Source organism: Oncorhynchus mykiss, chromosome 27 (assembly GCF_057628025.1).
Source record: "Oncorhynchus mykiss isolate SJ-2025 chromosome 27, ASM5762802v1, whole genome shotgun sequence".
In the NCBI taxonomy this organism is placed as follows: Eukaryota; Metazoa; Chordata; class Actinopteri; order Salmoniformes; family Salmonidae; genus Oncorhynchus; species Oncorhynchus mykiss.
Window position 1 is genome coordinate 14,954,188 of NC_143048.1, and position 25,813 is coordinate 14,980,000.

The 25,813-nt window shown below is 44.0% G+C and overlaps 1 protein-coding gene across 4 annotated transcripts in view; it reads left to right on the forward strand.

Moving 5' to 3' along the window:
• The window catches only part of LOC110507608 (E3 ubiquitin-protein ligase TRIP12), a 45,924-nt gene that overhangs the window by 1,636 nt on the left and 18,475 nt on the right, over positions 1–25,813 (forward strand). Inside the window, exons 2-22 of one of the 4 annotated variants that reach the window (XM_021587704.3) lie at positions 7,411–7,557; positions 7,954–8,079; positions 8,314–9,098; positions 12,854–12,959; positions 14,881–15,023; positions 15,393–15,476; positions 15,602–15,697; positions 16,308–16,459; positions 16,553–16,588; positions 16,811–16,906; positions 17,151–17,243; positions 20,602–20,763; positions 21,060–21,128; positions 21,232–21,397; positions 21,605–21,722; positions 21,884–22,040; positions 22,266–22,419; positions 22,760–22,988; positions 23,101–23,219; positions 23,583–23,787; positions 23,905–24,005. In XM_021587704.3, the coding sequence (XP_021443379.1) occupies positions 7,460–7,557; positions 7,954–8,079; positions 8,314–9,098; positions 12,854–12,959; positions 14,881–15,023; positions 15,393–15,476; positions 15,602–15,697; positions 16,308–16,459; positions 16,553–16,588; positions 16,811–16,906; positions 17,151–17,243; positions 20,602–20,763; positions 21,060–21,128; positions 21,232–21,397; positions 21,605–21,722; positions 21,884–22,040; positions 22,266–22,419; positions 22,760–22,988; positions 23,101–23,219; positions 23,583–23,787; positions 23,905–24,005 (3,295 nt within the window). In that variant the 5' untranslated portion in view covers positions 7,411–7,459. The remainder of the gene's footprint in view (positions 1–7,410; positions 7,558–7,953; positions 8,080–8,313; positions 9,099–12,853; positions 12,960–14,880; positions 15,024–15,392; positions 15,477–15,601; positions 15,698–16,307; positions 16,460–16,552; positions 16,589–16,810; positions 16,907–17,150; positions 17,244–20,601; positions 20,764–21,059; positions 21,129–21,231; positions 21,398–21,604; positions 21,723–21,883; positions 22,041–22,265; positions 22,420–22,759; positions 22,989–23,100; positions 23,220–23,582; positions 23,788–23,904; positions 24,006–25,813) is intronic. The other 3 variants (XM_021587706.3, XM_021587705.3, XM_090224523.1) reach the window with 3 other exon arrangements.

The following is a 25,813-nucleotide window of genomic DNA, read 5'->3' on the forward strand; positions in this document are numbered from 1 at the left end:
GCTTTGTTAAACGAGCTTGAAATTAGTGTAGGCTAATAAAAGCCAGTTATAATGACAGCTATTATAGTCATCGAAGTAATTAACTGTCTATTGTATATGACTACAGTGGAACATCGTAAAACACTAATTGTCAGTTGGGACGAATAAATAAAGACAAGGATGGAGTCAGAAGGCCTGGCAAAGATGGCCTTGCGAGTTTGCCAATTGTATTCTTATTTTATGATCAATATCGCAGTTAAATTGGGTCTTAACATGAGTGACGGCATACATCGGGCGTGAAGAACATGTACATGTAGTTTATCAGATTTCAAATGTTAAGACGTGCATCATAATCAACTCACGAAATAAGTCTGATCAAATTCCATCTTTGAGTCCCCTCGACTCTTAACATGAGCATTTACTTAAACTCGCCTGTTTATTGTAGGTGAGCTACTGGAACGTTACATGGTGAAGGCCCTTTACTGTGATGTAGCCTATGATTATTTTTTTACTTAGAATGCAAGGCCTGAAATATTCATTTGTCATAGTGCCATATTTCATTGGATATTGCTCATGTGGATTTGCGTAGGATCTTTAGTGAATCATTGATGGTGATACTTTGCTTAAAGAAATGCATAGCTAATTAATGGAAGCAGAAATGTTGTTTACAAATCAGCATGTTTGTCTACCTACCATCTTACTGTGTTGACTCTAGGGCTGGGAATTGCCACAGACCTCTATGATATTATCATGATACTTAGCTGCTGATACTATATGTAATGTGATTCGATATGTATTGTGATTCCATACTGAGATTTTATTGTGATTTGATGTTCCAAAATATTGCTCACCATACGTCTGCTGCATAGTGATGAGATGCATGAGAGAACAAGTTTTGATCAGTCATGGAAATCAGTGCTGAAAACACATTGGCTCCCTAATTTAAAAAAATATAAAAGGGTAGTTGCGTGAATCAGAACCAGTCTGTATCTGGTGGGACTAACATTTGCCTCAAGCAGTGGAATGTTGTCCCACTCTTCATTGGCTGTGCGAAGTTGTTGGATATATTGGCAGGACCTGAAACATGCTGTCATACACATCATTCCAGAGTATCCCAAATATTTTTATTTATTTATTTCACCTTTATTTAACCAGGTAGGCAAGTTGAGAACAAGTTCTCATTTACAATTGCGACCTGGCCAAGATAAAGCAAAGCAGTTCGACACATACAACAACACAGTTACACATGGAGTAAAACAAACATACAGTCAATAATACAGTAGAAACAAGTCTATATACGATGTGAGCAAATGAGGTGAGATAAGGGAGGTAAAGGCAAAAAAAAGGCCATGGTGGCAAAGTAAATACAATATAGCAAGTAGAACACTGAAATGGAAGATTTGCAGTGGAACAATGTGCAAAGTAGAAATAAAAATAATGAGGTGCAAAGGAGCAAAATAAATAGACATGCCCAATGGGTGCCATGTCTGGTGAGTATGCAGGCCATTGAAGAACGGGGACATTTTCAGCTTCCAGGAATTGGGGCCTTGCATTATGCTGAAACATGGGGTGATGGCGGCAGATGAAGGGCACGGTTATGGGCCTCGGGAGCTCGTCACGGTATCTCTGTGCATTAAAATTGCCATCAATAAAATGCAACTGTGTTAGTTGTCCGTAGCTTATGCCTGCCCATACCATAACCCCACCGCCTCTCTGGGGCACTCCGTTCACAATGTTGACATCAGCAAATCGGTTGCCCACACAACACCACCTGCCCGGTACAGTTGAAACCAGTAATAATCCATGAGCACACTTCTCCAGTGTGCCAGTGGCCATCGACGGTGAGCATTTGCCCATGGAAGTTGGTTACAACGCCAAACTGCTGTCAGGTCAAGACCCCGGTGAGGACAACGAGCACACAGATGAGCTTCCCTGAAGGTTTGTGCAGAATTTCTTTAGTTCAAAAGCACAGTTTCATCACCTGTCCGAGTGGCTGGTCTCAGACGGTCCCGCAGATTAAGAAAATGAGTGTGGAGGTCCTGGGCTGGCGTTGTTACACGCGGTATGTGGTTGTGAGGCCTGTTGGACTTAACACCAAATTCTCTAAAACGACGTTGGAGGCTGTTTACGATGGAGGGATGAAAACTGCTCTGGGGGACATTCCTGCAGTCAATAAGCCAATTTAACACTCCTTCAAAATTTGAGATATCAGTGGCATTGTCGTGTGATAAAACTGCACATTTTAGCATTACATTTTTTTTGTCCCAGTACAAGGTGCACCTGTGTAATGATCATGCTGTTTAATCAGCTTCTTGATATGCCACACCTGTCAGGTGGATGGATTATCTTGCTAAAGGAGAAATGCTCATTAACGGGGATGTAAACAAATTGGTGCACAATTTGAGAACTAAGCTTTTTGTGCATATGGAACATTTCTGGGATCTCATTTTTCAGCTTGTGAAAAACACTTTTATATTTTTGTTCAGTGTATATAATATGGAATCTCAAAGTTGCCTGTTGCAGAATCAAATTATATTTTATTTTTGCGTATATTACAGTATGACCTAAATTTGGAAGTGCATTAATGAATGTCAGCCATAATTTAAGAGTGACTAGTATCTGATTCTTGCATGAAGTTGACCCCCTTTTTTGCACTGTGATTCTCTCTTTCCTTCCAGTTGGGGTTTTTACTCATGGCTGTTAAGTTCCTCTGTAATGCGTTTTGGTGGCAGTAGGCCTAGGTCAAATTGTATTTGTCACATGCGCCGAATACAACACGTGTAGACATTACAGTGAAATGCCTACTTACAAGCCCTTATCCAATGATGCCGTTTTTAAGAAAATTTATTAAGAAAAATACAAATAAATATAACAAATAAAGAGCAGCAGTAAAATAACTAGTGAGGCTTTATACCAGGGGTGCTAGTACAATGTGCGGGGGCACCGGTTAGTCGAGGTAATATGTGCATGTAGGTAGGGGTGAAGTGACTATGTATAGATAATAAACAGAATACCGGGGGGGGCAGTGCAAATAGTATGGGTTGCCATTTTAGCTGTTCGGGAGTCTTATGGCTTGGAGGTAGAAGCTGTTTAGAAGCCTCTTGGACCTAGACTTAGCGCTATGGTTCCGCTTGCCGTGCAGTAGCAGAGAGAACAGTCTCTGACTAGGGTTTCTGGAGTCTTTGGCAATTTTTAGGGCCTTCCTCTGACACCACCTGGTATAGAGGTCCTGGATGGCAGGAAGCTTGGTCCCAGTGATGTACTGGGCCGTACACACTACCCTCTGTAGTGCCTTGCAGTCGGATGCCGAGCAGTTGTATATCAGGCAGTGATGCAACCAGTGATGCAACCATGCTCTCGGTGGTGCAGCTGTAGAACTTTTTGAGGATCTGAGGATGCATTGCGTGAATCAAAAAAGGTGAAATAAAATTGGAACCCCCGCTAAGCTGTTAATTTCAGCCTCCCTGGCATTCTCACCTCCACTCTATTAGAAGACAAATGTAAATATCTAGATTTATTTTCAAACTGCAGCGTTTATCTTGTGAAATTGGGCATTTGCTTTTTAGATTTAGCAATTCAATTCAGGGTTGAATCAAGTCTTGTGCAACAGAACAGCACGCTGTTGGTATCTCAATATCAAGGTTGGAGGGAATTATCAATTATCTTACTCATGATTTGTATTCGTGGCCTGTACGATATCACCATTCTCCATCAATATGGCTTGGATATAGACACGGGTTGTTTAGCAACAACCGATTCATGCACAACTTTGGGGTAAAAGATTATTGACATGAGTTATATTTAGTCTCAAAGTGAGAGTAAATTTTAGACATATTTCACGTCTATGCTAATAAGTTAACACGTCAAAACAAGACATGCTATCAAGATTAGTTATGCACCGATATAACATTTTTGGCGGATTCTGATATTTTCCTTGGCAAAAGAGAAAATACAGATTTTTAAGCGTTCTAGTACAGTTGCATAGTTGAAACACACACATGGATGCAGCGGTCTAAGGCACTGCATCTCAATGCAAGAGGTGTCACTACAGTCCCTGGTTCGAATCCAGACGGTATCACATTTGGCTGTGATTGGAGTCCCATAGGGCGGCGCACAAGTGGTCTGGGGTAGGCTGTCATTGTAAATAACAATTTTTTTCTTAACTGACTTGCCTAGTTAAATGAAAGTTACACACACAAGTTATTTTGTTGGTATTTACGTATGTCCCCATTACCAGTAAAACAATCAAAACCTATTTCTTTCACTTGCTTGCTGTGCTGTTTCGTTGTTCAGTCGTTTCATTCTCACCCAGGATTTCTATAGAATGCCGTTTAGGTCTTTGTTTGTCAAAGATACACTTTTGATGTGTCAAATAAGCCGGTTGACCCATCAGGACCTGAATGACTGCACGTCACAATTTAACACACGTTTTAAAAAATGTAGTTATTACACTATCACTCATATTTCATATGTCACAGCGTTTCATCAGTACTTATGCTATGATGCTGGTTGTCTCGGGCACCTAAAGTGCTGGTCATAAAAATTAAAAGGCTAGCTAGCTCATGGATGCAAACTGTTCTTCCCCAAAAACGTAGCAAAACATCTGTTTCAGTAGCTGTAATTAGCTAACTATATAGCTAGGTGTAATAATCTAAAATAACTAGGGATGCACGATATATCGGAATAGGCCGATATTAGCTAAAAATGCCAGCATCGGTATTGGCCCGATGTCTAGTTTAACGGCGATGTTAAAAACCAATGTCTATGCAACAGTGCATACCTATGTAACGTAGGTACATGGCGTAATAACGCCACGTGCAACACATTATTCATAACCTAGCCCACAATGTCTGCTGTGTGGCTTGAGCAGTCAAAAATTCGAGCAGCCGTTAAAGAGTCTCACTGAAAATGTCTTGCAACTCAGGCGAAATCCATTAACGCCAGGATAAAACAATGACCAGTAGAAACTGCAGTCATTTTCATTATTCTTAGCAATGATTTAGGAATCTTGTGCGTAGCCACTTGTTCGCCTATTGAAATTGAACTTTAATTCATGAAAATAAATAGCTAGCCAGCTACTTAACCCTGTTGCCCAAAGCTAATGTTATAAGCAGCCAGGTAGCTTCAAGTGGCTAGTAAGGCTCGAGCAGGTTGTTGGGAAGCTAGCCACAATAAGGATTAGGCAGAGTAGTGGAATTTGCGGTTTGCCTTCAAAATTATTGGCATAATTCTACTATTTGTATTAATTTACATCATTGTCAATGACATACTTTAATTTTGATGTAAATTAATACAAATAGTAGAATTATGGCACTTTTATTTTGAAGGCTAACCGCAAAGTCTACTATTGTGGCTAATCCTTAATGTGGCTAGTTTCACAGATGTGTCCATCCACCATTAATTAAATAAGAACTGTTATAAATTTGGGTTATTAGTTATTTTCGCTAGCTAGCTATATAGCTACTGAAACAGATTGTCGTTTTGCTATGTTTTTGGGGAAGAACGTAGATTATTTTTTTTGTGACCAGAACTGTAGGTGCGTGAGAACTCTACCGGCATCATGGCTGAATCGTTGTGATGTGAAATACGAGTGATAGTTATTACACTGTGCAAAATTGATGAACGTGTTAAATTGTGACGTGCAGTCATATTCAGGTCCTGATTGGTCAACAAGCTTATTTGACACTCAAAGACCCAAATGGCATTCCATAACATGAGAAATCCTGGTTGAGAATGAAACGACTGAACAACAAAACTGCACAGCAAGTAAGTGAAATAAATGTCTTGATTGTTTTACTGGTAATGGGGGTATATGTAAATAACAACAAAATTACTTTTGCGTGTGTTGTGTGTGTTAGAGGTCGACCAATTTAATCGGAATGGCCGATCAATTGGGGCCGATTTCAAGTTTTCATAACAAACGGAAATCGGTATTTTTGGACACAATTTTAAAAAAAAAACATTTTTTTACACCTTTATTTAATCTTAATTTAACTAGGCAAGTCAGTTAAGAACACATTCTTATTTTCGATGAAGGCCTAGGAACGGTGGGTTAACTGCCTCGTTCAGGGGCAGAACGACAGATTTTCACATTGTCAGCTTGGGGGATCCAATCTTGCAATCTTACAGTTAACAAGTCCAACGCAATAACGACCGTTGCACTCCACAAGGAGACTGACTGCCTGTTACGCGAATGCAGAAGCCAAGGTAAGTTGCTAGCTAGCATTAAACTTATCTTATAAAAAACAATCAATCAAATTCACTAGTTAACTACACATGGTTGATGATATTACTAGATATTATCTAGCGTGTCATGCATTGCTTATAATCTGACTGAGCATACAAGTATCTGACTGAGCGATGGTAGGGACAAGCAGGCGCGTAAGCATTCATTCAAACAGCACTTTCGTGCGTTTTGCCAGCAGCTCTTCACAATGCTTCAAGCTTGCACTGTTTATGACTCCAAGCCAATCAACTCCCAAGATTAGGCTGGTGTAACCAATGTGAAATGGCTAGCTAGTTAGCAGGGTGTGCGCTAATAGCATTTCAAACGTCACTCGCTCTGAGACTTGGTGTAGTTGTTCCCCTTGCTCTGCATGGGTAACGGCTGCTTCGAGGGTGTCTGTTGTCGATGTGTTCCTGGTTCGAGCCCAGGTAGGAGCAAGGAGAGGGATGGAAGCTATACTGTTACACTGGCAATACTAAAGTGCCTATAAGACCATCCAATAGTCAAAGGGATATGAAATACAAATCGTATAGAGAAATAGTCCTATAATTCCGATAACTACAACCTAAAACTTCTTACCTGGGAATATTGAAGACTCATGTTAAAAGGAACCACAAGCTTTCATATGTTCTCATGTTCTGAGCAAAGAACTTAAACATTAGCTTTCTTATTTGGCATATTGCACTTTTACTTTCTTCTCCAACACTTTGTTTTTGGCCAAAATTGTCATGGGTCCATCACTGCTTTTAAATCTATATGCTTCTTTGTTTTAATTTAGTGTACAGTTATTTTGGGCCTGTTGTCATTGTCTCATTGGATCAATCTGTCATCTATCTTTGGTCTGATCAGATTTAGAGGTGTATGTCTCCGTGTGATGTTTGGCTGAGGCTCATTGATCTTGCATACTGCCCTTTACTGCCTTCAAACAAATGGTAATGTGAGTAATGATTGTTTTGTTAGGCAGGGGCTTGTATCAGGTGTACATTTTTGTGATTCATTTACCAGGGCTGTGTTTACACAGGCATCCCAATTCATGTGATCATTTAGTGGGGTTTATGGAATACTTTGAGTAAAATGGCAGCATTGACATCAATAGCCAACACATCTGTCCATTGGATTTTACTTTGTTTGGGATCATGGTAATCGCAAGGGCACCCTGATGTCTCACCCATGATCTGATCTTTACTCTCTTCTCCTCGGCCTAGTGAATGGTAGTGTCTAGAAAGGGTATGTCCCTTCAGGAGAGAGGTGCCAATGTCCAACCGGCCTAATTCCAATCCAGGGGGGTCACTGCGCCGTTCACAGAGGAACACTGCTGCGGCCCAGCCACAAGACCATACAGTCGCAGGAAGGTAAGTCATCGTTGTCGACCCCCCCCCCCCCCCTCCCAGAACATCTATATCTGTGTTCTCACATGTTTGTGTGTTTGTTTTGGTGTGCTTATTTCTTGAAGTCTGTCTGTTTGAACAAGTAAGGGAATGCTTGACGTTCATTCTAATGTATTACAAATGTCTTAAGCCTTTCCAATGTGTTGAGTTAAAGGAAAAAGCATTATTTGGTGTCTTGTGTATTAATCTTCAGGTATATTTAGATTGTTTTTGCATGGTGTTCTCCAGAAGAATTCCTTGGAGCAGTACAGGATGGGTGAACAATGATGTGGGAATGACTTAATCAAGTCTTCTAATAATGATATGGAGTGATTTACACAAAATCTACACTCACTTGCTCTTTAATTCCCCACCTTACAGGTTGCAGTCAGAGCAGGTAAAACATAAAGCAAATTCCCCTCCTGAAAGTAGAAGATCTAAATCTAAGGCTTCCAAAACTGCACCCAGCTCAGCCTCTGGCCAGTCCAGAGGGCACAGCTCAAGAAGGTACCCCTCCTCTCTCCTTCGCACTCACTGTGTGTTTGTGGGGTCTGCTTTTGACAGACTATTGCGCTTAGATAAAAATGTAACTAACTATTGTTTTTCAATCTATAGCGCCATTGGCTATTTACTGTAGGCCTAAATTAACTGAATGGAAGCGTTGTACTTAATCACTTTCCAGTTTGGACACTGTGCTAAGAGGTTCTCTTTTTCTCCTGTCCTCCACCGCCCTGGGAGTAGCAGTCTGTCACTGTCTGTGGCTTCATTTGTGCTGCAAGGCAACCCAGAGGCCGCAGGTACATCAGAGCGAGAGCCAACAGGACACCAACCCAAGACTGAAGGCACCACCCGAGGGTTGAAGAGAAATTCTGCACCTGACCTTAACACCTACACCCCCACCCCAGCCAAGAAGTCAAAATCCAACCCCCCACCCAGAGACCATACCACTGAGGCCAAGAAAGGCACAGCCAAATCCTCCAAGAAGAGACCCTTGGCTCCAGAGCTGCCTACAGGCCGTGGCCAGAGCAAGAAGAGCGGGGCCTCTGGGGCTTCACCGAATCTTAAACGGAAGAAGGCTGACTCCCTCCCCTGTCTGAGCAGCACTGCTGGGTCGCTCCCCAACCGTACCGACGGCAGATTTGCAAAACCCACCAAGCTGGCGTCGAAGTCGGCCGCCTCAGCCAAAGCTGGGTGTAGCACGGTGACTGACTCCTCCTCTTCTGCCTCCACCTCTTCCTCCTCCTCCACAGGCACCAACAGTGCCACCGCCACACAGGGTGCCAGGCTCAAGCAGGGCAAAGACCAGAACAAGGCACGTCGTTCCCGCTCCGCCTCCAGCCCCTCTCCACGCCGAAGCACCCGTGACAAGGAGCAGGCCAAAGCCGCCGTCTCGTCCAAGTTTGAGTGGGCGGCCCGCTTCAGTCCCAAGGTCAACCTGCCAAAGCCCAAACTGTCCCTACCCAGCTCCTCCAAGACAGAGACCGCCTCCAAACCTGGACCCTCAGGACTACAAGCCAAACTAGCAAGTGAGTTTGTCCTGCCCTCTCCTCGTACCTGTGTGTACCGTGTCACATTTCCCTTCAACCAAGGGGGAGTTGGGTTTGGGGTGCTCATATTTGTGATGGTGGTGAGCCAGCCAGGGTCCAAGGGTTTGCTTCCTTCAGGTTCGAAGGTTGTAAGGCAGTGTGAGCAGCAGTCTTTGGAGGGTCGTTGTGGTGCTCTGGTAGAGGTCACACTCCGGGATTAAATGTCACAGGACCCTTGTTGCGGCTTCAGTTACAGAAACTCACTCTTTACTGGGACCTGCTGGGGTGACTGCTTCTCACACCAGGCACACTCCACCACACACACACACCAGGCGGGGATTAACCCTGCGCAGACAGTCGGTGCTGATAAGCATGCATGGACACACAGAGCGAACCTTGCATATAAACTCCCACAGACGCACATGTAACTGATATAGGTGGTCCAAATTTGCTTCTTTGTTCCCTTTGCCCTAACCCTTTAAAGTTTACAGATCTGGAGTGTATGGATTAGTATAAGTGTAGTGGTTAACCACATTGCTTAGATTGCTGCGCCACTCGGGAGGCCTAAGGCACTGCATTGCAGTGCTGGATGTGTCACTACAGACCTGGATGTGTCACTACAGACCTGGGTTTGATTCCGGTCCGTATCACAACCGGCTGAGTTCGGGAGTTCCATAAGGCGGCGCGCAATTGGCCTGGTGTCGTCCGGTTTAGGGGAGGGTTTGGCCAGGGTGGGCTTTACTTGGCTCATCTCGCTCTAGCAACTCTTTTTGGCAGGCTGACCTCAGTCGTCAGTTGAACGGTGTTTCCTCCAATACATTGGTGCGGCTGGCTACCGGGTTAGGTAGGTGGGTGTTAAGAAGTGTGGTTTGGCGGGTTGTATTTCGGATGACTCATGACTTGACCTTCGCCTCCCGAGCCCGTTGGGCAGTTGCAGCGATGAAATGAGATCGAAATTGGGGAGAAATTGTGCCTTAAAGATCTGCAAATACCTGGCTTGACTGTTTCAGGTTTCAGTACCAGGCCAGCCTCCAACTGTTAATGTAAATAATCTGTCTGGTGGCTCTACTGTAGCCAGTTGGACTGTGGCGCAAATGGATATTTGTAAAGGACAGACTGATTTACTACAGCCTCTCAGGTGTTAGGTAGGTGGTAAGGGCTCGCTAACGTGCTTGGAGACATTACATTTTTGCTGTCAGATCAGACACAATCAGCCCTGAGGTTAGAGGTCACAACACAGCGATGCATTATGGTAATTGTAGTGTAAGGTGAAGGTCAGACTGTGGCTGTAGTTTGTTTTGAAGAAGAGTGACTGCATGGCTCAATGTTCAGACTCGTACTGTTTTGAGTTTAAAGCTCCTAGGTGGGTTAGGGGGGAGCTGTCACAAATGTAGTGCATGCGGGTGAGTGGAAGATGATCAGTGTGTTCTGGTTTGGGGTAGGGGATTCCAAGATGGTAACTGAGGCTGGGCACGCTGCCACAGGGCCCAGCTCCAAACATGTGACCTAGACCGGCCCACCCTGCCTGACGGCCGGCCAACTAGCAGGCATCATGTTTTCACTGGGGGGGGGGGGGGGGGGGGAGCGGTGCGAGTGATTCACCCACTTTTATTAAGGGGGGAGGGGCACATTTTGTCACTTGTAGTGCACACTGTCACACACACACACATCTTCTCAGTCTGTCCTCTCTGCTGCTATAATGGTGAGTAAGCCAGATTGCATGGTGGGTGCGCAGTGTGGCTGTGATGGCACGCAACAGGCTTCCTGCTGTAGCAACAACACATTGCCATTTTGATTATTCTGTTGGTTAACTGGTGTTACTGGGGGACATGACTGAGGTGTGTGGTTGCGTTTGTGGCTACTTGAAAAGGTCAGTCGGTGTCATATTTTTGCATTCTGTTGGGACCCTCAGGTTTAGCATGAAGGTTGTTCTGTACTAATGAGAGATGGGCTATTTATACTCTCACCCAGTGTCGGTGGTACTGTGCTCTCGACTGAGAAGAACACCAGAGCTGTCAGTGTGTGACTGTCCTCCCTTACTGTTATGAGTGACTGGTGCCGACCCCCTCTGAACCAGTCCTTGCTATGCTTTTGACCGTTATGTCACTTGTCAACCACTAACTACTCCTGTACTTGTCAGTTAAAAAGGGTTGGGGTAAAAAAATAAAAACTTTAAGGAGTAAACTGAAATTCCAGTTTTTCTACTGGAAAAACACCCCTTATCACTGCTGAAACGGATTGGGTGAAATATCTTAAGCCACCGTTTGGTTAGTAATGGTTGTAGACTAAACCAACATTGTATAAAGTGGCATCTCTGCATAGCTCAATCATTTGCGTTACATATACAGTGGGGCTAAAAAGTATTTAGTCAGCCACCAATTGTGCAAGTACTCCCACTTAAAAAGACGAGAGGCCTGTAATTTATCATAGGTACACTTCAACTATGACAGACAAAATGAGAGAAAAAATCCAGAAAATCACATTGTAGGATTTTTAATGAATATATTTGCAAATATGGTGTAAAATAAGTATTTGTTCAATAACAAAAGTTTACCTCAATACTTTGTTATATACCCTTTGTTGGCAATGAGAGGTCAAATGTTTCTGTAAGTCTTCAAGGTTTTCACACTGGTATTTTGGCCCATTCCTCCATGCAGATCTCCTCTAGAGCAGTGATGTTTTGGGGCTGTTGCTGGGCAACACGGACTCCCTCCAAAGATTTTCTATGGGGTTGAGATCTGGAGACTGGCTAGGCCACTCCAGGACCTTGAAATGCTTCTTACGAAGCCACTCCTTCATTGCCCGGGCGGTGTGTTTGGGATCATTGTGATGCTGCAAGACCCAGCCACGTTTCATCTTCAATGCCCTTGCTGATGGAAGGAGGTTTTCACAGGATTTGAGGATTTGGATTTGAGTCCCTGGCGGCGTAGTGTGTTACTGATGGTAGGCTTTGTTACTTTGGTCCCAGCTCTCTGCAGGTCATTCACAAGGTCCCCCCCGTGTGGTTCTGGGATTTTTGCTCACCGTTCTTGTGATCATTTTGACCCCACGGTGTGAGATCTTGCATGGAGCCCCAGATCGAGGGAGATTATCAGTGGTCTTGTATGTCTTCCATTTCCTAATAATTGCTCCCACAGTTGATTTCTTCAAACCAAGCTGCTTACCTATTGCAGATTCAGTCTTCCCAGCCTGGTGCAGGTCTACAATTTTGTTTCTGGTGTCCTTTGACAGCTCTTTGGTCTTGGCCATAGTGGAGTGTGACTATTTGAGGTTGTGGACAGGTGTCTTTTATACTGATAACAAGTTCAAACAGGTGCCATTAGTACATGTAACGAGTGGAGGACAGAGGAGCCTCTTAAAGAAGAAGTTACAGGTCTGCGAGAGCCAGAAATCTTGCTTGTTTGTAGGTGACCAAATACTTATTTTCCACCATAATTTGCAAATAAATTCATTAAAAATCCTACAATGTGATTTTCTGAAAAAAAAAATCTCTGTCATAGTTGTCTGTCATAGTTGAAGTGTACCTATGATGAAAATTACAGGCGTCTCTCATCTTTTTAAGTGGGAGAACTTTCACAATTGGTGGCTGACTAAATACTTTTTTGCCCCACTGTAATTGCTCTTAAGTGATGGAAATGGATAAACTGGTTATCATGATAGTAAACCACTAGAAATGTGTTATATTGTTCTATCACTGTGGTTTTTCCTGTCTTTTGCCTTGACTGTTTACTCATTGACTCCTCGTGTCTCATTAGGTTTGAGGAAGTCCACTAAGAAGCGCAGCGAGTCTCCTCCAGCAGAGCTCCCCAGCTTTCGGCGGAGCACACGCCAGAAGACCACGGGCTCCTGCGCCAGCACCAGGTACTACAGCCTCACACTGCTCGGTCATCTCTCTACTTCTCCAGTCTAAAGCCCCAAGTCAATTGTAGTCTGCTGTATTTCGGTGTGTACAAAAAGTACTAAACTATACATCCAATATTTTATGGAAGTGGGTGGCTTCCTTGGCAATACCTAATGAAATTGTCCCTGAGAAGTTGATATTTCAGTGCATTCAAAAGTGTTGTAGGCCATAACATGTTTTAAGGGGAAAATCCACTCTAAACCAAATTGACAGGATGTGTCATGTTCTATGAGTTGGTAAAATAACTATTTTCACCATGATTTAACTTCTAAGTTGACAGTGTGGAATCAGGAAATCGTCTTGTGAAGCATCATCATAAAGTTCTTGTCACTGGAGATGGGGAATAACACTCACATTTCATAAGCCTTTTAAAATAATTACCTGCACTCCAGATGACCAAATCAGTCAATAGATGGTATAGGCATCAATCTGTCTGTAGTCGTGACGACGTATATATTTCGCTTAGATGTGTTCAAACTAAACAGTTGACCAAATGATTCAACTCAGTTTCCCAATGCCGCAGGACAGGGTTTGGGGACATTGCCCTGTATTGGGTGCTGTCTTTCGGATGGAATGTTAAATGGGTTTCTTAACTCTCTGGTCACTAAAGATCCTGTGGCACTTATCTTAAGGGTGTTAACCCCTGTGTCCTGGATAAATTCCATGGCCACTTAATCATCCCCAGCTTCCAATTGGCTCATTCCTCTCCCTTGTTACTATTCCCCAGGTCATTGCTGTAAATGAGAATGTGTTCTCAGTCAATTTACCTGATAAAAATAAGGGTTGAAAAAATCTGCAATGAACGTTTCTCCTCCCTTCTTGCCCTGGGTTATGTCTGTGGGAAAGCAGAGATTCTGTAAATAGATCTATGGAACTTGACCAAAACAATGGAAACTCCCCCATGGGGGAAAGATTCAGAATCCCTTATTGTGCCTACTTTTAGGCTATTTGTGTATTTCACACAATGTTGCGGGTAACATCCGAGTATAATACTTGAGTGGATGTCAACCCCAATATATGTTAACATCATCACCAATCAACTGCATCACACTTAAAACATCACCTACCAATCGCTAAGGCTAGCTATGCTACCAGCTTATACAAATAGGAGTTAGCATTTAGCAGACATTTTTCCAAACCCGAAAAGGACTAAATATATCCATATCGGATTATAGTAACCACATTTGTGAGGCCGTTAACTCCTAAATCATCAATATCCACTGTTGGATCTTTTTTTTGGAATGGCTGCCAAGTACTCATCCTTGCTCTTGCCCCAGCGTTCCATGAACCTCTTTACCACATGTATGGGCTGTTGCCATAGCAAGGTCAGAACCCCCCTCAGACGATCTGCAGGTTGAACATGGTTGTAGACTCCTGCAGTTTGTCGATTTTACAGCTGGCTAGCTACTTCACATGCTAATATTGTTTTTTGTCATTATTATCTGTAGCTATATTTGCTAGCCAGCTACCTAGCCCCCCCCCCCCCCCTCCGTGTGAGAGTGCCGTGTGTTATGGTCGATTTGAGCTGCAACAGATTTCGACATGTTGCTAACAACCTTATTATGACAAAAAAAAGGTTTTATTTAACACTGAATTAGTGGTTTTAGTTGAATTATTCCTTTCAATTAACTGTCCAGTGTTTCCTGGTTTCTAAAATATGACCTAATAGTTTTCACTCATTTTATGAACGCGCTTCTTGTCGGTACCTGCACATGTCTGCTCACAGGTGTGTGTGTGAACAGATGTTCACATTGCGAAACACAAGTGTAAGTTAGTGATACCTTATGACCAGGAATGTCAGTTGTGTGCTGCCATGTTTGATTGTGGGCTTTGTGGTCTAGTTTGTGTAGTCACTCAGTCCCACTATGCCCCCCTCCCCAGTCGGCGAGGCTCAGGCCTGGGCAAGCGCGGGGCAGCCGAAGCTCGCCGACAAGAGAAGATGGCTGACTCGGACAACAACCAGGATGGGGCCAACTCCTCGGCTGCCCGCACTGATGAGGCCCCGCAGGGGGCTTCAGGTACAGGTACCTACTGCGACTAGGGCACAGAGTTTTCCCTTCTCAGCTCAAATGGTCAAGGACAAACTCGGTGTACCATTATAGGTGTAGCACTACCTGCTTGTGGTAGCAGAGATTCTCTCCCCTTGACCCTTAGTGGATAAAAACATTTGCACTATCCCACAAATGTCTGGTATGTGTTTGTTCTAAACGCATAGGAGCCAGCTAAAGCTTGATGTAGCCTCTGCTTGGTGTGTGTGTACACTAAAAGATCGTTGACTGTTTTCCTAGGCCTGCCTAGGTGTGTATGATCCTTACTTGAACTCTTTGTTTGATACATTTGTTGTAATTTTGATGAGGACAATGGTGATTTAATTGCCCCTTAATTTTCTCCAGCTTCTAGCTCAGTGGCCGGAGCTGTAGGGATGACCACATCCGGTGAGAGTGAGTCCGATGACTCTGAAATGGGCAGACTCCAAGGTATGACGATCACAGCTTTCCTTAGATACAGGTGCCAATGTTCCTGTCTAAGAGTTCCCTGTCAGCCCTTGTTGGTGTTGCGGAATCTTTGGTTGTTGTCTAACCTAGCTGTTTTCTCCCCACAGCCCTGCTGGAGGCCAGGGGTCTACCCCCACACCTCTTTGGGCCCCTGGGACCCCGCATGTCCCAGCTGTTTCACAGAACTATAGGCAGTGGAGCCAGTGAGTGCTACACCATCTTGTCTGTGTCCAGAATCCATTTAATTACCACTTCTTTTTTATTTCTTAAAAAATAAACTTTTATTTAACTAGGCAAGTCAGTTTAGAATATTCTTATATACAATTACGGCCTAGCCCGGCCAAACCCTCCCCTGACCCGGACAACACTGAGCCAATTGTGCACGCTGGTTGTGATACAGCCCGGGATCGAACCAGGGTCTTTAGTGAAGCTTCTAGCACTGAGATGCAGTACCTTAAACCGCAGCGCCACTCGGGAAGCCCCGAGTGAGCAGGATGTTTCCATTCTCCCTCAGGGGAGGCATGTTGAGTTCACTTATGTCTGTCTTTATTCTTCTAACCTGCTATTCACTCAACTCTAATCCAAGTGTGTGCTGACTGCACTCCTGGCAGGGCCCATATTAAAAATGTTTCTCAGAGGAGTGCTGATCTAGTGTCTGATTCCCCCTCTCCATATAATCTCATTATATGGCGAGGGGCTTAGCTTTTATCTTAAGGGCTAAACTGATCCTATATCAGCACTCCTACTCTTGTGAATACTGGCCCTGCTGTTTAGTCTCTACTCTGACCTGCTTTATCCCTCCTCTCCTCCCAGGCTCCAAGGCTCAGCAGCTGCTGCAGGGCCTGCAGGCCACCGGCGACGAGTCCCAGCAGCTCCAGGCCGCTATCGAGATGTGCCAGCTGCTAGTGATGGGCAACGAGGAGACACTAGGAGGCTTCCCCGTGAAGAGCGTGGTGCCTGCTCTGGTGAGTCACAAAATGCTTTGTCTGCCTTTAGTCTTAAGTCATTTTACACCGTGACTTGATTTGCTAAGTCCCTTAATCCCCTCTTCTTTACAGATGACATTGTTACAGATGGAGCATAACTTTGACATTGTGAGTATCCTGAGCTTATATCTTTGGGGGGGGGGGCCCAGTGATATTTGTTTTTCACCATGACATTAGGCCTACATTGCGAGGTGCCACACTCTCTCCTGGTTATATTTTGTTGCAAATAATTGTACCTCAGTACAGTGTTTTAACTGTGGTTCCAGCCAACAAGGATTCCTTTGGAGTTATGTTTGTGAAATCTGTATCTTACCTCGTGCCTCTGCTCAGATGAACCACGCCTCCCGTGCTCTCACTTACATGATGGAGGCGCTGCCTCGGTCCTCTGCTGTGGTCGTGGATGCCATCCCCGTCTTCCTGGAGAAGGTAGGATAACCCCCTCTGCTCAGGTTCAGTAGGTACCAAACACACACATTCAAATTTCAGTACTGCCTAGTACGTTTGAAAACATGTCCCAACAATGAATACCTACAGAATGCAACCCAGGTTTTCCTAGCCCATACCTTGTTCTCTTGTCTTCCATTTGTCTTTCTCATGTTCTTGTTCCCTCTTCATTCATATGCAGTCATAAAACGGTGGTGGATATGATAATAGCTCTCTCTGTCTGCAGCTTCAGGTGATTCAGTTCATTGACGTGGCGGAGCAGGCCCTGACTGCCTTGGAGATGTTGTCAAGGCGACACAGCAAAGCCATCCTGCAGGCTGTAAGTGTTGCTCCCTCTGGCTCAGCTCTGCCTCTCTCTCTCATCTCTGCTCCCTACCCAGCTCTCATGTACTCACCTTAAAATAAGTGATGGTGGTGGCTGTATGTTAGATATGTCTCAGGTTTCCCATTAGCCGGAAATAATAGTTGATAAATAAAACTGTTGCCGGCCAAAATGAACGGGAGTAAAAAAAAATACCCATCCCGGATCCGGGAGAATTGTCATCAACTGACACTAAGTAGCATAACACAACGGACAAAAAAATCTTACTAGAAAATATTAATATTCATGAAATCACAAGTGAAATATATTCAAACACAGCTTAGCCTTTTGTTAATCACCCTGTCATCTCAGATTTTGAAAATATGCTTTACAGCCAAAGCAAGACAAGCATTTGTGTAAGTTTATCGATAGCCTAGCATAGCATTATGCCTAGCTAGCAGCAGGCAATCTGGTCACAAATCAGAAAAGCAATCAAATTAAATCGTTTACCTTTGAGCTTCGGATGTTTTCACTCCCGAGACTCCCAGTTAGATAGCAAATGTTCCTTTTTTCCTGAAAAATCATTTTTGTAGCCAAAAATAGCTCCGTTAGTTAATGTTTGGCTGAGAAAACAACCGGAAATTGCGGTCACGACAACGCCGAAAAATATTCAAAATTAGCTCCATAATATCGACAGAAACATGGCAAAAGTTGTTTATAATCAATCCTCAAGTTTTTCAAATCTCTATTTGATAATATATCAACCGGGACAGAGCTTTTTTCAGTAAGACCGGGTGGAAAAATGGCTACCTCTGTCTTTTGCGCGAGAAATGCACAAAGAGCCATCAGGTGGACACTGACGCAATGTTGTCGCTCAGGCTCATTTTTCAAAATAAAGCCTGAAACTATGTCTTGTGATACTAGACACATTAAGGAAGCCATAGAAAAAGGAATATCGTTGATATCCCATTCATTGTTCAATAGGGAAGCATAGGAAGCGACTCTTATTTAGAAACCGCTGCATTCCTGATTGGTTTTTTCTCATTCTTGCAATATCAGTTCTGTTATAGTCTGAGTATCTTTACAGTTTTGGAAACGTTAGTGCTTTCTATCCTAAGCTGTCAATTATATGCATATTCTATTTTCTGGTCCTGAAAAATAGCCCGTTTACTTTGGGAATGTTATTTAAAAAAATAAAATAAAAAGACCCCTAGATTCAACAAGTTAACATAGTTAACCTTTCTAGGGTATGTGGGACGCTCCACCTGGCCGACATCCAGTGAGATTGCAGAGCTCCAAATACAGAAATACACATTATAAAAATTCAGAAAACAAAACATATTTTACACAGGTTTAAAGATGAACTTCTTGTGATTCCAACCACGGTGTCAGATTTTAAAAAATGCTTTATGGCGAAAGCATACCTTACGATTATTTGAGAACATAGCCCAGTAGACAAATCATTACAAACAGTAACCAGCCAAGCAGAAGAGTTACAAAACTCAGAAATAGTGAAAATTAATCCCTTACCTTTGATCTTCATATGGTTGCACTCAGAAGATATTCATTTACTCAATAAATGTTCCCTTTGTTCGATAAAGTCTCATTATATCCAAAAACATCCGTTTTGTTCGGTTTCTTCAGTAATCCACAGGCTCAAACGCAGTCAAAACAGGCAGACAAAAAAATCCAAATTGTATCCGTGAAGTTCATAGAAACATGTCAAACAATGTTTATATTCAATCCTCAGGTTGTTTTTAGCCTAAATGATCTGTAATATTTCAACCGGACAATAACGTTGTCAATATAAAAGGTAAACAAGAAATGCACTCTCTCAGGATTGCGTATGAAAAAGCTCTGTGACACGTCAGGGTCCACTCATTCAGACTGGTCTTACTCCCTCATTTATCAGAATACAAGTCTGAAACAATTTCTAAAGACTGTTGACATCTAGTGGACACATAGGAACTGCAAATGGAGTCCTAAGTCAATGGGTACTGTAATGGCATTGAATAGAAAACTACAAAACCAACAAAAAAAACTACTTCCTGAATGGATTTTTCTCAGGTTTTCGCCTGCTAAATCAGTTCTGTTATACTCACAGACACTGTGTTAACAGTTTTGGAAACTTTAGAGTGTTTTCTATCCAGATCTACCAGTTATATGCATATCATATCTTCTGGGCACGAGTAGCAGGCCGTTTAATTTGGGCATGCTTTTCATCCAAAATTCAGAATGCTGCCCTCTACCCTAGAAAAGTTAAGAACAAATTATTTACAATGACGGTCCCCGTCCAAACCATGCCTTAACACGGACATCGCCAATTGTACGCCACCTTATGGGAGTAATAAAAAAAATCCCATTGCAAAATAATAGGGATGCACGATATAGCATTAAGCATATTGGAATCGGACGATATTAAAAATGCCGTCATCGGCCTGATGTCTAGTACAACACCTGTGCAAAACCGATAAGATGAACGGAAGCCGTTTTTGAATTCAACAATTTCATGAACAGAGATCCCTCAGTGTTAATAAATAGTTGCTATATGATAGTTGTGCAATACAGAATAACAGTATCACTAAATGAAATGGGGTTGAAAAGCCATTTTGAATTCACACATTTAATGGTCATAGGGGTGGCAACATCATGCTTTGGGGCTGTTTTTCTGCAAAGGGACCAGGACAACTGATCCGTGTAAAGGAAAGAATGAATGGGGCCATGTATCGTGAGATTTTGAGTGAAAACCTCCTTCCATCAGCAAGGGCATTGAAGATGAAACGTGGCTAGGTCTTTCAGCATGACAATGATCCCAAACACACCGCCCGGGCAACGAAGGAGTGGCTTCGTAAGAAGCATTTCAAGGTCCTGGAGTGGCCTAGCCAGTCTCAAGATCTCAACCCCATAGAAAGTCTTTGAAGGGAGTTGAAAGTCCGTGTTGCCCAGCAACAGCCCCAAAACATCACTGCTCTAGAGGAGATCAGCATGGAGGAATGGGCCAAAATACCAGCAACAGTGTGTGAAAACCTTGTGAAGACTTACAGAAAACGTTTGACCTCTGTCATTGCCAACAAAGGGTATATAACAAAGGATTGAGAAACTTTTGTTATTGACCAAATACTTATTTTCCACCATAATTTGCAAATATAATCATTAAAAATCCTACAATGTGATTTTCTGGATTTTTTTTTTTTTTCATTTTGTCTGTCATAGTTGAAGTGTACCTATGATGAAAATTACAGGCCTCATCTTTTTAATTGGGAGAACTTGCACAATTGGTGGCTGATTAAATACTTTTTTGCCCCACTGTGTGCGCCAGTTATCCCTAATTCTTGTTTAACTGTTTCGTTTTAAATGTGTTTCCTGTGTCGTGCAGGGTGGTCTAGCCGACTGTCTGCTGTACCTGGAGTTCTTCAGCATCAACGCCCAGAGGAATGCCCTGGCCATTGCAGCCAACTGCTGCCAGAGCATCACCCCTGATGAGTTCCACTTTGTCTCTGACTCTCTGCCACTGCTAACCCAGAGACTCACACACCAGGTACACATACATTCACCTTTTACATGCTGGCTATCTGTTAATTAAAGAAACAAGCAAATTATGCTGTCTGGTTTGCATAATATAAGGAAATCGATTTTTTTTTTAATGTTTGATACTTAACTATATTTCAAACCTTTTCCTCAAGTAGTATTTTACTTTGTGACTTCTACTTTTACTTGAGTCAAGGTATCTTTTACTCAAGCATGTAGATTTGGGACTTTTCCACCACTGGTGTTGTCTGTGGTATGTTCCCTGTGAAGACGTGTCTGTGGTTATTTCCCCCCCCCCCCGTACAGGATAAGAAATCCGTTGAAAGCACTTGTCTCTGTTTTGCCAGGCTGGTGGACAACTTTCAACACGAGGAGGTGAGTGAGGCGGTTCTACTCAACACGTTTCTATGGCTCTAACATCTCTCACCCTCCTGAACAGACTCATTATGACTGACCTCTGTGTGACCGCTGTCCACAGAACCTGCTACAGCAGGTGGCCTCGCGGGACCTGCTGACCAACATCCAGCAGCTGCTGGTGGTCACCCCGCCCGTGCTCAGCTCGGGCATGTTCATCATGGTGGTGCGTATGTTCTCCCTCATGTGCTCCAACTGCCCCTGTCTGGCCGTGCAGCTCATGAAGCAGAGTAAGTGGCTCATGCAGACAAACACACTTTATATTGGTACGCATTTACACTGCTCACATGAATGAAGCCTAAAAATGCAGCTTACAAACTCTTGGGCAAGTTAACTATATAATGACAGTCTAAATGCCTCCAAGGCCAAAGTCCTTGACTGTATCAAGCCAATAGCCTGTGGAAAGAGGACAAACTAAGCACGTTGTTTTTGTTCAGATATTGCAGAGACTCTGCGCTTCCTTCTGTGCGGAGCGGCCAACGGTAGCTGCCAGGAGCAGATTGACCTGGTGCCCCGGAGCCCCCAGGAGCTCTATGAACTCACCTCACTCATCTGGTAAGGAACCCCCTCTGCTGCTCTCAACGTTACAACAACCTTTTCTACCCTAATGGTGGATGTGCATAAAAATGGCGGCCTCCATGCACCCGTCACAGATGGCTTGTTTGCGAATTTCCTTGATGCACTTTGCTAACTGTTTGTTGTTCCCCTTCCACCAGCGAGCTGATGCCCTGCCTGCCCAGAGAGGGCATCTTTGCTGTGGATCTCATGCTGAAGAAGGGCAGTGCCCAGGCCACAGAGGGGGCCATTTGGCAGTGGAGGGACGACCGGGGCCTGTGGCACCCCTACAACCGCATCGACAGCCGCATCATTGAGGTAAAGAACAGACATGCTGCTCCGCTCCATTTTAGGGAATTTCCTTCCAGACTTGGGGCCCAGAGTTTGTCCTCTTCAGGTCAGGTAGTCAGAAAAAACTATGCCCTACCTATACTAAGGAAGTAGACTGTTTCCGTCTTGATATGTTGTGAGCTGTGTGAATCCCCTGTGCAGCCCAGTGTTACACTAACGTCTGGGGGTGTCTGGTTCTCTCTTCCCCTCCAGACGGCCCACCAGAACGGAGAGGACGAGATCAGCCTGTCCACCCTGGGCCGCGTCTACACTATCGACTTCAACTCTATGCAGCAGATCAACGAGGACACTGGCACAGCACGGGGTATCCAGAGGAAACCCAACCCCTTAGCCAACCCCACTACTGGTGAGAGAGAGACCATCATTACCTCTAGTCATAGACTATCCCCAAACTTGTGTCAGTTGTATGCGTTTCATGTCAGTTGCTGTTGTATGATGCCCTGATTGGGTTCTGAGACTAGCTCTATTCACTGGAAAATATACAATTTATAGATCGCTATAGGTATTTTTATTGAGCCTTTGAACCAGTTAATCCCATTGAGGGCAGATTACCTTTTTCCCAATGCAGACGTGCTCTTAACGCATCTTTTTGTGAACTCGTGAAATTGAACAGGCTGCTTTGTGTCTTCTGCACTAGCTGATGGAATCCAATTTCTTACGTGAGTTTTCCCCTGTCTGTCCCCCAGGGGGTCACCAGGAGGTGAGGAGGGAGGATGCACGGGCCCAGCTGATGAAGGAAGACCCTGAGCTGGCCAAGTGCTTCATCAAGACCCTTTTTGGGGTGCTGTACGAGGTGTACAGCTCGTCGGCAGGCCCAGCCGTCAGACATAAGTGCCTCCGAGCCATCCTCAGGATCATCTTCTTCGCCGATGCCGAGCTCCTCAAGGACGTGCTGAGAAACCACGCGGTGTCCAGGTGAACTTTTGAGTCACGATTGCTGTCTCCATTGACAAAAATAAATAGTCAGTACGACATGCGTCTTCACATCACACCTGAACCTCAGTGTTTGTCTGTTTCCTTCTCCCAGTCACATTGCCTCCATGCTGTCCAGCCAGGACCTGAAAATTGTAGTGGGCTCTCTGCAGATGGCTGAGATCCTCATGCAGAAGCTGCCTGACGTATTCAGTGTCTTCTTCAGAAGAGAAGGTGATAAATCCTGCCTGAGCCGGTGTCTCCTCCCTAGAGGAGCTGACCCGTAATGATCCTTAACACACAGCTCTTTTCTAGCACCAGGAGCTGCTGTTCAGAGGACCTGTTATGATTGGTCCTCCACTGCTATTTGAGGAGCTTCAATGTATTTTTAGCGAAGTCAACACTGAGGTCACAAAATTGGGATGTCACACCACAGTGCACTTATGTCGTGGACCACAGAACGCTGTTTATCTAGTTAAATGCCTGATTTATTGAATCACAATTTCTCACACCAACCTCTTTAATATCAGAGAATTTGGAAAAGAGGAATTTCGCTGTATTCCATCAGCCCTCACCTCTGCCCTCCTCCCCTGCCAGGTGTGATGCACCAGGTGAAGAACCTGGCTGAGTCGGAGGCCTTCCTCACTAGTCCCCCGAAGGCGTGCACCAGCGGCACGGCTAGCCTGTGTACCACCACCATCAGCACTGCAAACACTACGGCGGCCACCACCGCCACCCCAGACCTGGGCTCACCTAGCTTCCAGCACAGCATGGACGACTCACTGGACCTCAGCCCACAGGGGTGAGAGAACACGAATACTAAATACATGTGAATGTGCATGTATGATAGGTCAGGTACCACACGCAAGGACACACACACTCCTCCATAGAACAACATTAATCTCTCCCTCTCTCCTAGGCGGTTAAGTGATGTGCTGAAGAGAAAACGTCTGCCTAAGAGAGGGCCCAGAAGGCCCAAGTACTCTCCTCCCAGGGACGACGACAAAGTAGACAATCAGGGTAATAGTTCCAATAACAAGCACAGTCTCTAAGCCTGGATGCACATGGTTCTCACAGGTGATACAAATAGTGCTAAATGTCAATGATACATTTGTAGTAGTAAAGGTGAAATTCCTGTGTGTGTATACATGCATGTATGCATACATACAGTACAAGTCAAAAGTTTGGGGACATCTACTCATTCAAGGATTTCTTTATTTTGGCTATTCTACATTGTATAAAAGTAGTCGACATCAAAACTATGAAATAACACATGGAATCATGTAGTAACCAAAAAAGTGTTAAATCAAAATATATATTTGCGATTCTTCAAAGTTGCCACCCTTTACCTTGATGACAGCTTTGCACACTCTTGGCATTGTCTCAACCAGCTTACCCTGTAATTTCACCTTAACCTAGCTTTTCCAACAGTCTTGGAGTTCCCACATATGCTGAGCACTTGGCTGCTTTTCCATCAATCTGTGGTCCAACTCAACCCAATTGAGATGGTTTGGGATGAGGTCGGGTCATCTGCTGCAGCACTCCATCACTCTTCTTGGTCAAATAGCCCTTACACAGCCTGGAAGTGTGTTGGGTCATTGTCCTGTTGAAAAACAAATGATAGTCCCACTAAGCTCAAACCAGATGGGATGGCGTGTCGCTGCAGAATGCTGTGGTAGCCATGCTGGTTAAGTGTGCCTTGAATTCAAAATAAATCAGACGGCGTACCAGCAAAGCACCATCACACCACCTCCATGCTTCACGGTGGGAACCACAAATGCAGATATCGTCTGTTCACCCACACCGCGTCACAAAGACACAGTAGTTGGAACCAAAAATCTCCAATTTGGACTCATCAGACCAAAGTCCATTGCTCGTGTTTCTTGGCCCAGCACGTCTTCTTATTGGTGTCCTTTAGTGGTGGTTTGTTTGCAGCACTTTGACCATGAAGGCCTGGTTCACACAGTCTCCTCTGAACAGTTGATGTTGAGATGTGTCTGTTAATTGAGCTCTGATGCATTTATTTGAGCTGCGATTTCTGAGGCTGGTAGCTGTATTGAACTTATCCTCTGCAGCAGAGGTACAGTGCCTTGCGAAAGTATTCGGCCCCCTTGAACTTTGCAACCTTTTGCCACATTTAAGGCTTCAAACATAAAGATATAAAACTGTATTTTTTTTGTGACGAATCAACAACAAGTGGGACACAATCATGAAGTGGAACGACATTTATTGGATATTTCAAACTTTTTTAACAAATCAAAAACTGAAAAATTGGGCGTGCAAAATGATTCAGCCCCTTTACTTTCAGTGCAGCAAACTCTCTCCAGAAGTTCAGTGAGGATCTCTGAATGATCCAATGTTGACCTAAATGACTAATGATGATGAATACAATCCACCTGTGTGTAATGAAGTCTCCGTATAAATGCACCTGCACTGTGATAGTCTCAGAGGTCCGTTAAAAGCGCAGAGAGCATCATGAAGAACAAGGAACACACCAGGCAGGTCCGCGATACTGTTGTGAAGAAGTTTAAAGCCGGATTTGGATACAAAAAGATTTCCCAAGCTTTAAACATCCCAAGGAGCACTGTGCAAGCGATAATATTGAAATGGAAGGAGTATCAGACCACTGCAAATCTACCAAGACCTGGCCGTCCCTCTAAACTTTCAGCTCATACAAGGAGAAGACTGATCAGAGATGCAGCCAAGAGGCCCATGATCACTCTGGATGAACTGCAGAGATCTACAGCTGAGGTGGGAGACTCTGTCCATAGGACAACAATCAGTCGTATATTGCACAAATCTGGCCTTTATGGAAGAGTGGCAAGAAG